This window comes from Pristis pectinata, chromosome 3 (assembly GCF_009764475.1).
Source record: "Pristis pectinata isolate sPriPec2 chromosome 3, sPriPec2.1.pri, whole genome shotgun sequence".
NCBI classification, from domain to species: Eukaryota; Metazoa; Chordata; class Chondrichthyes; order Rhinopristiformes; family Pristidae; genus Pristis; species Pristis pectinata.
The window spans coordinates 47,835,850-47,848,114 of NC_067407.1; the positions used below are offsets into that span (position 1 = coordinate 47,835,850).

General features: G+C 38.1%; 1 protein-coding gene across 1 annotated transcript in view; it reads right to left on the bottom strand.

Annotated features, from left to right (window-relative positions):
• tmem59 (transmembrane protein 59) overlaps positions 1-12,265 on the bottom strand; it is a 32,378-nt gene that overhangs the window by 5,209 nt on the left and 14,904 nt on the right. Inside the window, exons 3-7 of the mRNA XM_052012173.1 lie at positions 10,646-10,740; positions 9,927-10,076; positions 8,086-8,167; positions 3,659-3,782; positions 1,362-1,479 (exon numbers count right to left, since the gene is read on the bottom strand). Coding sequence (XP_051868133.1) covers positions 1,362-1,479; positions 3,659-3,782; positions 8,086-8,167; positions 9,927-10,076; positions 10,646-10,740 — 569 coding nt within the window. The remainder of the gene's footprint in view (positions 1-1,361; positions 1,480-3,658; positions 3,783-8,085; positions 8,168-9,926; positions 10,077-10,645; positions 10,741-12,265) is intronic.

The following is a 12,265-nucleotide window of genomic DNA, read 5'->3' on the forward strand; positions in this document are numbered from 1 at the left end:
ATGCTGCCTGGCCTGCTGAGTTCCTTTGGCGTCATCATGTTTTTCATATGAAAATGGGAGTCAGAAGCAAAACAAAGAAATGTGCTTTAAATCATTACTGAGAAACTAAAATATACACGCTAATTTAAAGATTGTGGCAAGACCGTCTTCCTTTCCAAAACACAACCTCATTTGACTTGTCACACTGCTCAATTTCTTGCTCTCTGCCCCAACACCAAGCATACGTGGTTTACTGCAGTTAAGTGATGCTATCATTCAAGGGAGTTTAATCAAGAAATGCAGTCAAGGTGCCTAGGAATTGGTACACTCAAAAACCACCACACTACTACATCATCAACTAAGCTGGCTGCCTGGACCAGTGACTCAGCATTAGAAGAGAAAAAAAACTGCAGATGTTTGAAATCTGAAACAAAAACAGAAAATCCTGGAAACATTCAGCAGGTCTGGGATCTTACCTCAGAACTGGGAAATACAAGTTAGTTTTCAGTTTGAGAGAATGGTTAGAGAAGTTTAATGTTCCGGTAACTGCCTCCATGAAGCCATTTGGACTTCTCCCATCAGAGATATTCCCCCCTCCACCTTCTCATATACTGAAAACTAGCTTGTATTTGTCGCTTTCCCAATTCTGACAGAGTCCTGGACCCAAAGCATTAACAGATTCTCCTTCCACAGATGTTGTCTTACCTGCTGAGTGTTTCCAGCAGTTTTTTTTTGTTCCAGAAGCTCATTCTATGTGATATAAATGGATGTGGACTGCCCTGGATTTTCCCAAATGTTTTTGCAGTATGATTACAAGGTTATTGTGTTTATAAATTAGATACATGCCCATTATAGTTTCCAGATAATCTCCAAGAACCCTTCACTATTCAGACAGTGTGAACTGCAAGATTCAAGGATATTAATAAAGGGAAATAAAGGAAATCCATGCCCATAAAACTGTAACAATAGGATTTTGGTAGCAGTGTTGAACAGCAAGTACAAGAGTAACTAATCATGACCAGGTCAATGGCATTGAGTTTTTACAATTATATAAATGCATACATTTTAAAAACATTAAGTCCCTCTGCTGTGTACAGCTCTTCAACACAGTTGTGATCTCCTCTTGCATCAATAATGGTAAAGTTTGCATGCAGTAATTAATCTTTACATTCGACAGTTCACCATTGAGGAAACGGAAGGTACTAAATGTAAGTGCTCTGTGTGAAAACAATGAGCAAACATGATACATGGCACCAAATGCTTCTTGGAGACATTGGCTAGTTTTTGCTTGCAAACCCACTAAATGGTCAACCTTTAGCTTACCACATTCAATATGCAATTATTTTCCTTAAATAAAGTAGAATTAGAAAGATTAGTCTTACCTCTGATGGAATGTGCTGCTCCACAGCTGTGGCAGCAGTAGCACAACAGATCCACAGAAGTACCAACACAGAGAGCACCAGAGTTGTAGTTAAGATCCAGCGAGGTATCCCTGCATTCCTGGAATAAACCATTTTACTGTTCAGTAATCCCATATTTTACAATTCATTAGGACTTCTGTAGGTTAGAATGGGATTGTAAATTTCTTTTGAACCCCCTTCAGTCATTCCTTTCGCTCACAATTCAATTATAGGCATCTTCTGTACAAGCTTATACCAAGGATGCTTCAAGAGCATCCTTAACACATCCTGCTTCCCTTCCTTTAGAAGATAACCCGGTCTCTGATTTTGCACAATGGGAGAGTAAAGATTTGCATTTGCGACATTATGAACCAGCAGAGTTCTGTATGGCACATGGAATCAAAGCCTGTTGCTTACTAAGAGAAAAATGTTACAAATTTTGAACCAAATAACTTCAATGTGGTATTTTACGATATAGTCAACAAATCAAAAACTTCCACTTTAACAATTAGTTCTCTGCTTATAGAATTCTGCCCACCCCCACCCAACCCCTAAGTGATAATTTCCTATGAGGCTTAGTATTCTAGTTATTGCTGCTCATCTAGCCAACTAGTTCAAATTCAAAAGCAGACTACCAGCAGTCTCCTCATGGAAGAATGAGAGCAAAGTTACCAGAATCTAACATCTACTTTCCCATAAAGAAAAATGGAAAGCAATCCCAGTAAATCAAATAAATTAAGAGTTAATCTTAATATTTAATATCACAGGAACAAAGTAGCCCTATTCTACCAATCAATTAGATCCTGGTTGATCCATATTTTATATCATCTACCAGTCTCAATTCTAACCTTTAAAACTCCAACCTAGCAAAATTAGGCAAGACTTATCCAAGTGCAAGATTAGTGCCAGATTAAATACACTTAATTTATCAACTTCAAGGAAAAGAGAGCAAAGGAATTGGAAGACACCACATACAATTTCAAGGGAATGGATTGAGGAAGGCAGAAGTTCAAGTCACCTCAGCTTACGAACACCCGACATATGCACGACCTATATACACGATCAAATGTTTGAGAAACCGGCAGTATGGACTAGCTGGATGCTGCAGAGATCTTCTGCCACCTGGGAACCCCGTTCCTGGCTGCATAATTGACTTGCGAACAGTTCACAGGAATGGAATCCTGTCATAACGTGGGGACAATCTGTGCCTTTAAAACCAATATCATTTCCTATTTTCCCGCCATAATTAAATGCTCCACACTATCATTGAACTACACCAGTTGCATCACTGGTTGCGAGGCCTCATTCTGATATTTAATTGATTTCAGGAAAATCAAGAACTTATACACTTCAAATAACTGATCAACCTAATGAAGAGAGAACGAAATGTTAAACTTTGATTTGCTCATTTTATATCACAGGGGCACAAGCAACTTATTTGAACTGACAACCAGCAATTAAGATGCATTAAATAAATGGACAATATTTTCCCCATGATCAGCTGCAGAGACAGGTCTGCTGCTCAGGATATGCGAGATAAAATGCAGTGGTATAAAATACATAAATTTGATACCTCATCATTCAATGTACTTATTAAACTTACTGTACATTATTGCAGTCAGGTCAATCTGAACATCATTATTTGGAAAAGTTAAAAGATTGGAACATCTTTGTTAAGTTTTAAACGTATATTTGAAACAAATATACTCTTAAAATTTAAATTTGTTAAATTTTGTTTACATTGTATACTCTATTGTTAGTTGTTTAAAATACTTTTGATTGTCTACATGTTTTTATCTTGCATATTCTATTTTTGTTTATGCAAAATAGAAAAACAGCCCCTCAAGGGAGCAGCTCTAAGCAGTAGGACACAAGTTAACACCCAGGTTTGTAAGCCTCTCAGCCTGGATGGCTGGACATAGCTACAATTAGTGTTAGCACCCCTGGATTGAAGAAAACTTCCCCAACATTCTGAGAAGCACTTGTATACAGGAAGGATCACTAGGTTGTTGTTAATGTTACTCACTGAACGCGTATTATTTTCTGCTTTCAAACAAGGCAAATGCAATCATAAAATGAAACACAGTCAAAGCTAAACTATGTTGGTGCCTCAGATTAAGTGTAATCTACTTACTTGGGGGATCAATTATCATCCAGTATGTAAATGGATAATTTTAATTAGAGGAACTGGACTCCTCTGCATCCTTACAAACAAATTTACAGCAGAGTGCATCAAATCAATCTCCTGCCCAGAGTCTAAATTTCATCAAAATACCTACCTTGACAAACACTCCAAGACACTCTGATTTTCCTGTTCACGACCCTCTTTCAAATACAAACCAGTCCCATGTTCCCTTCTGAAAGCTTTGCGAGTATCATCATAAAGAGCCTTGGCTATGTGGTCTGTTGGTAAAAGCACCGGAAATATTAGATACAGGCCTGACTCAAGCTCCATTACTAATATTTTTATTCAAAACCTGGAAGGATTAATTTGCATGGGTTGAAGACACGGAAACAATTTTTTTCTAAAGTCCTGATGATGGTGTGAAATAGGTGAGACCAAGTGAGGGAAGATGATCCTATAATTACAGAAGTGAACCAGATAAAAGTCTGAAGAAATACTGTTTTAAACAGAGCAGGGATGCATGTAGATAGTAAAATATACAGAAAAACAAATCAATATGAAAGGAAGGTAAGTCAAAGCAATCATAATTTTTAGATATTTGCAACAATTAGGCATTGAAAATAAAAAATCACCTACATGAATGCAAGGTGTAGGAATTGGAGTATGTTTCTGGAAGAGGGATCATTATTCCAAAACTACTTTAGTGCACCACAATAAATGGTGCAATCATGATATTTTCAGAAACTCCAAGATGATTCCATGAGTATCAAAAAAACAAAGCGCTAATATAAATGATGAGATATTGGGAAGATTGACCAAAGACCAAAAGGGTTTTGAGGAGGATCTTAGAGAAAAAGTGTGATGGAATGAAATTCCACAGTACGGACAAGCACCAAAGATGGGGAAAAAGTGCTCCAAAATGATAGTTAACGACAGTTTGAAGTTTTGTAAGCTGAAGGAAATTTGGGAAAGAAGTTGCAAGCATGAAGTTTGAGGTGAGAGTAGAGGCAATAGGGATGATTTAAACAAGGATGAGAATATTAAACTTTAGGGAACAGGAAGCCAACACGTGTCAATGAGGACAAACAATAAGCAAGAAAGATTTGTATGGGCAAGCTGGATAGGATGCAGCTTATTCTCCTTATACCAACTGAAAATAGAATTGCGCAACTGTTAATTGAAAAGGACAGTATCATAAGATTCAGGCAATTAGTCAACCAAAACAAATGAATCAAGGATCATGTAAAAAAAACAAATTGGAAAATCTGTATAATGCACTGATAAAATAATATGTAAATACTATGACTTTAAGATTCAAAAGCAAAATGCTACAGAAAAGTTGCATGCAAATAAAATTGTAGCAATGCAATTGTCTGGTAACAATTGTAGATACTGCACTTCAACCTACAAAATCAGTTTTGCTCTTCACCTTGTTCTCTAGTATATCCAAATTACTGTTCCTCATCACATGAAGTTGTTAAAGCACCAAAAGCCACGAGTTGGAATGCCTATAAATAGTAACCATTCTCAAATATAAACTTTTTGGAGGTCCTTTATTCCCAATTTATTTATCTAGTAGTAAGCACTTTTTTACATATCAATTCAGCTTTTTTGGCTGTTGGATTGGTGACACCTTTAGCCGTCATAGGCGGAACTATGTAGCCTGAAGAAAATAGAGCAGGATCCATATTTATAATAAGCACGAGTGGCAGAGTGGTAGTAAAACTTTGATAGTCCGCCATCCAACTATTCAGAAATCTCAATGGCTTGGCATCCAGCTCATCATGTGATGCTTGCTGCACTCCCTTCCCACTCATTGGAGCCCCAGTTCCCGCACTCTCTAAACTGACCAGGACCACCATGCTGTGTTTAAGTTTACTAGGATCAATGGAAAAAAATTATTATAATAGTGACATTTTTTTTTAAAAAGTGAATTAAAAGGTGTCACACAAGTGATTCTGCAGATGCTGGAACCAGGAGCAACATACAAAATGCTGGAGGAACTCTGCAGGTCAGACAACATCTATGGAGGGAAATAAACCGTCAACGTTTTGGGTGAAACCCTTCATCAGGACTGGCTGGAGAGCAGCAGAGGTCATAGAGAGGAGCAGTGAGAGAGGGCCTCACAGAACTCCCAAAGAGAGGAGGAAAAATTAAAAGGTGTGCTGGGGTATAAATAATGAATAGCTTGGAAGATCTTGATAGTCTTGTTCAGCACCAAAGGCCCAAGTATGTCAGATTACTAGAGTTTTACTATATTTTTCTGCTTCCCTTTCACCATCAAAATGAGTAGAGATCTGCATTAAAGGTCCCTGTATGCCAGCAAGCCTCTTGCAGTTGCCCAAACATCCATTCTTCACTTAGTCTGTGATGAAACATCAGTAGGTAGTTCCATTGCAGGAGGGGAGAATCAGAGTCCAACCAAATCTCTATTCTCATTTTATCTTGTATCAGTTATTATTTCAGTTGGAATTAATTTAAGTGAGAGAGCAATAAAATTGTTCACAATAGAAACAGACAGGAATTTTGGATAGACTGACGCTAGAACCACTTGGAATCTGGCTAGGAGAACATTGGAATCTGTTGGGGAAGTGTACCATGGAGACAGTGACAAAACAAAGGACAGGGTTAAAAGATGAATTTGATTTTGGGAATATTTTCAGGCTCCTCAAACTTCTACAGATACATAGAAGACCTTGCACATTTTGCACCAGTAATCGATTTTGATGCCATCAGCTCACCTTCAGATCTTTTCCCCCGCTGGGCTGGAGTTTTGTAGATCCCAGGCACTGCTGGCTCAGGAACACAGTACTTATCCAAGAACATGGAAGTATATGGTTACAATGAGCACAGGGCCTTTCCTTTTGAAGTCACCAGTCCTTAGGTAATTTTCAGAGCTTACTAGTTTGAAGAAATTTGAAAAAGGAAGCTGCAAGAGCTTACTGAAGTGTTAACACCAAAAAATTTGGGCAGAATGATGAATTTGGGAATAGTATTTTAGTTTGCAAGCATGTTACACTAACATCGATTGCATTAAATATGCTTATTTCCATACTGGTTGTTCTCATCTGTGAGGTTCCAGCTAGCGATGCACTTAACCACACAGTCCCCAGGGTAGATTTTTTTTTTAATTTATTTTTGGGATCTCAGTGTCTATGTCAAAGCCAGCATTTATTCCCTATCTGCATATGCCCGAGAAGTTTGTAGTAAGCCACCTTCTTAAACTGCAGCAGTCTTTCAGGTGAAGGTACTCCCACAGTGCTGCTGGGTAGGGAGTTCCATGATATAGAATCAGCAAATGAAAGAGCATTGATATGTTTCCAATTGAAGACAGTGTGCAGCTTGACAGGGAACCTGCACACAGTGGTGTTCCCATGCACTTACCGCCAAGATGGACAAGGCGAGCAAGGTTAGAGGCTTGAGAGATGCTGTTAGAATAGCCCGGGCAACTAAATGCAGTGCATTTTGCAGATGGTACACATCACAGCCACACTGTGCCAATGGTGGGGTGCTAATCAGGCTGGCTGCTGTGTCTTGAATGGTGTCCTGTAATTTGCTGGCACTGTTCTCATTTCAGCAAGAGAAAAATATTCCATCACTATCTCGATTTGTGCCTTGTAAATATGGAAAGGCTTAGAGTGTTAAGTGGTGAGTCACTTGCCACAGGATACCCAGCCTCTGACCTACTCTTGAAGCTATGGCATGGTATTTGAGTTGCTGGTCAACGGTGACCTCCAGGATATTGAGGACTCTACAATGGTACAGCCAATGAATGTCATGGCTAGGTGGTGAAACTTTTGTTTTAAATGGTTATTCACGCTACAAACATACTAGGGAATGTTACTTATCAGTCCATACCTGCATGTTGTCTTGGCTGCTTGATTTGCTGAGGAGTTGCGAATGGAATTGAACATTGTAGCTTAAGATGGTTGAACCCGAGGTACTACCCCATGGAACTCCTGCAGCAATGTCCTGGGCTACGATAATTGAGCTTACACAACCACAATCATTTTTCTGGCTGCAAAGTATGTCCTTAGCCAGAGTGTTTTCCTTTTGATGCCTCAACTTCACTTTTGCCATGTTTCCTCGATGCCTCAGGCAGTCACACTCAACTTGTCTCTGGAATTCAGCTCTCTGGTCTATGTTTGGACCAAGGCTACGGTGCGAGATGTAACAGAGCTGCCCTGGCAAAACCCAGACTGAGTGTCATCGAGTAATGACTGATGAGTAAGTGCTGCACCAGTCCAAATGTTTTGATGTGATAATAATGATTATAATGCTTAAATGCTATCTAGTTTGTATATAGTTTTCCAATTTTTTAAAAAAATAACTGCTTGATTTGCAGTTCCTGGTTACCCCTCTGCTCTACCTGAGGCAGTAGTGTATTACATTTCAGGGTTTCAATGAAAAATGCTGCAAATCAGGTTTGAACATTATCAGGACAATTTTCACCATTCTAAACTCCTGCTTTATTAGTAGGCTGGGTAGCCAAGAAGTCTGTCACAGTAAATAAACCCACCTGAAAAATCCACATTCCATCACATAACAAGCATTAGTTCAGAGATTAAGGACCAAGGTTACCTGAGAGGGCCTGAGACGTTTCTTTTACATTGTCTGTTTGCAGCTCAAGTTGTGGAACCACGAGTCGTACGTCTGGTTCAGACTTGAAGGAAACCAAAGAGCAACAAGAGTAAAAGGTAAATACAAGTAACTTTGTACTACCAAAGCAATGTGAAAGATACCCAAAAATATTAAAGGAATCAGGATTTTAATGATCAATTCTATCCTCATCTTCCCTCTGTATAGTATTTCATTTGAAACATTCTTCTCTTATGTCTACTATAATGCTTTATAATTTTTTTTAATATAAACTTATTTTGCACAAAACACCTAATTATTTTACTTTATCTAGGTTCTTCTTTCTGCCCAACCAACTGAAGATTTTTTTCTTCATAGTGGTTTGCTTTTAAAACAAATCTCACTTTCACCCAAATGCATCACATGTCAAGGCAGACTCAAATTGTGGAAATGACACTACTGGGCAAAAAAAAATCCAGTCATAAAATTCACATTTAAGTGATTCTCAGACTAGTTGAGAGCACTCTTTCCTCCCCTCCCCTTTTAATCTTTCAATCCTATTTGTTTACATATGAATATGCAAATTAGCCACAGCCCAAGTCGGCTTCATAATTAAATAAAGTGAAGGCTAATTAGATTACAACCTCAAATTTACATTCCAGAAGGCAACTTTTCACTTTGCTTAACAAGAATCTGCCTACCTCTCTCAAAATATTCAAAGACACTGCTTCCACCATCCTTTGAGCTCTAACGATTCACAACTCTCAATTCAGCTCATCCATCTTAAGTATGTGATCCTTTATTTTTAGTGACCTCTCAATTTAGCACCTGCCACAAGAGGAAATATTTTCACTATATCCACCACAAAACCCCTCAAGATCTGGTGTTTCAATCATGTCCCTTTTCACTCTTCCAAACGCAAACATTGTTTTTCAATCTTTTGTCTCATAAGACAATCTGTCCTTTAGAGTCCAGTAAATCTTCTCTGACCTAAACCATTTTTTTTTACACTGTTCCTAAATAAGAAACTAATACCGTACACAATATTCCAGAGGTTTCACCAATGCCCCATATGCTGAAGCATAATCTCCCTACTTTTATATTCATTCCATCAGCAATAAACAATAACATTGTTAGCTTTGTATAATACACATGGTTGCATTAGCTTCTGAATCAGCAGTGTAGAAATAGAATTTGGATGATTGGAAAATGGCCAATTTCTTATTATATTCCATTTTCCAGATCTCTACCCACTTGTTAGCCACATTCTTTTAAAGTCCCCTTGCATCCTCTTTTCAATTTACTTTCCTATCTACCATTGTGTTGTCAGCAAAGTTACCTTTGGTACCTTCATCCAAGTTATTTATATAAATTTTAAAGGCCCCAGCACTGAACACCAACCAGGAAAAGACCCATTTATGCCTATGCTGTTTCCCACTTTCCAGCCATTCTTCTATCCACACTATTAGGTTACACCATGAGCTTTATTTTACACAATATTGTTTAAGTATCCTAACCCTTCTGGAAACACAAGTATCCATCAGTTCCCCTTTATCCGAATTCTGTGAAGAAATAACACTTGAACCTTCCGCAACCGCACAGCAAATACAGTTCTCTTTTGAAACAAAGAGAGGAAACAAAAACAACTGTGAAAAGACAGAAAGGACAACAAATCCACTGATAGCAAGAAATTAACATTTAACCTTTGTCAAGACAATTAAAGAATTTAATCTAGAGATGTTGGCCTCCTTTTGGCTGCTGACGGTACACTTTCAGCATCATTTTACTTTTATGCATGCCCCACATTTGATTTACACAAAGTGCAGAATATGTAATATTGTTACCTGAAATACAACAACTTTGCCATCATCAGTTTGCAGGTAGAAGGTCCATGAGGTGAAAAAGCTCTGAGCCGAGTTCATTAAGTCACTGCAGAAAGCCGACATTATGCTGATAGGGTAAACAAAGTGGATTTTGGGCACCATAGACATGAGCTATAGGAAAGAGAATAATTATCATCCAAAATATAACATGGTAATTCCCTAAACTCAATTTAAAATGGAACAATGTTTAATGATGATAACTTGTTAACAATCCCTAATTGCTGTCACACAATATGACTGGTTATCACATGCTTTTTTCTACAAGTTAAACTGTAGGCTGCAATTCAAGACCAAAAATTCTCAGGTCTTCCATAACCAAAACAACACAAAATGTCTTTTACTGATCAAGACACTTTCCTATTTCTCTTTCTTATCCACACCTTTGAATTTTACATTTTCCTCCCTCCTTTAATTTATTTTTAAAAAAGTTGTGTCCCTGTTAGTCACTGCTACCACTTTCTTCCCTTTCTAGCTATTAATTTTCCATGAGATTGTAGCCAGGGAAGTCAGACCAAATTTACTCTGGTGCTACCACAGAGTAACAAAAGAATGATCACTTTGTATTCAAGTAACCAAAAGAAAATCTGTCTTCAACTTCTCTACCTCAGTTTCAAAATGTCAATAGTTATGCTGTGTTTTTGAGTCAACAGTCAAGTTTTCACCTTTTTTTCCTTTCTTACCCGTTTCTGTCTCTGTTCAGCAAATGGCAGCTGGTTTTCACATCCCAAGTTGCAAGCATATTGCTCATCTTGCTGTTTATATGCTTCAACACATGCTAAAAAGGAATAATTATAAAAAGAACATTTCTAATGTTGTATCAAAGACCACATTTATATCAATCTTGTACAAGCCTAAGTTTTAAGTTTATCTCTAGAGTAGTCCAAGAGACAGCCATGGAACTCTTGAAGCCACGAACTTCAGGTTAATTTGTGTGACACAAGATAGGGTACTGGTGATTATAGTTCAGCTGGTGGTAAAAGCAAATCCAGCTGAAGAATTAAACAGCATCATACAATAAAGATAATTCATAACATTATAGTCTGCTGTTTTAAATATATTTCTTCCTACAATATTTGAAGTGATAAGAACAAGCATATTAAAGCCAAGGAGCCCCTTGGTCCTGATCCACTATTAAGATTGTTCTATATCAAGTGCACTTTGTCACCTGATCCTCTTACTGATGTCTCTAAAAAATGTTATGAATCTCAACTTTGAATAGGATCACATCAATGACTAAATATCCACTGCCCTTTGGGATACAGAATTCCTAAGACTCAGCTCTATGGTAAAGAAGTCTCTCAGTCCTAACCCTATTCTTTCCCACTAGAATGTACAGCCTCAACATTTAATCTTGCTAAGTACTATCAGTCTTGCTGGTTTCAAGAGGTCACCTTTGATTCTACTAAATTCAAGAGGGAAGTGCCCCCTCCTCAAAGGAGGACACCCCCTTCCAAATAAACTATAATGAAATCTGTATAGACTAGTTCAGATCTTATTTTATCAAAACATCAAACACTTATGGCAAAAATCTCAATCAGAGAACATGTGACATTTTCTTGCTGCAGCTGTGTAGAGCAAAACCTAAACACAAGTCAAGCTTGGGCTAATACGTGGCAATTAAATTGTGCCACACAAAATGTCAATGACCAGCTTCAAAAAGGGAGTCTAATCACCTACCCTTGACATTCAACAGCAATACCATCGCCACATCCCCCCACAATTGCTGGTCATCATTGACCAGAAACTCAATTGAACCAATCACAAGAACAACAGCAAGTCATAGGCTAGATATCTCCTGTTTTGCAGATGGTATAAAGAGGTACAAGTCAGGAACGTCATACAACACTCTCCACTTGCCCAGAGGAGGAACAACAACATAAGTGGGCCAAAGTTAGCCAAGACAAAGCAGCTCCTTAACTGATACCTCACCTATCATACCGTCAACAAAATGTACCAGGTTACTCACCTCAGCTTATCTAACAAAACCTCCCAAACTTGTAATATACCAAAGAGGACAAAGACAACAACTACATGGGTACACCACTACCTGTAGATCACCCTCCACACTCAGACTATGATTTGTACCCAACAGCATTACCTTTACCAAAAAGACTTCAGAAGTTCAAATTGGCAGCTCATCACAGCTTCAAGGGCAACTCGGGATAGACAATAAATGATGGCCATTTCCAGCAACAACCACCCAAAAAAAATGAAAACCTTCACACTAACACTCCCACACTGTGTACAAGCACACTCAGAAGCCTCAGTACACCTGTATTTGCTAGTTTAACATTTAAATT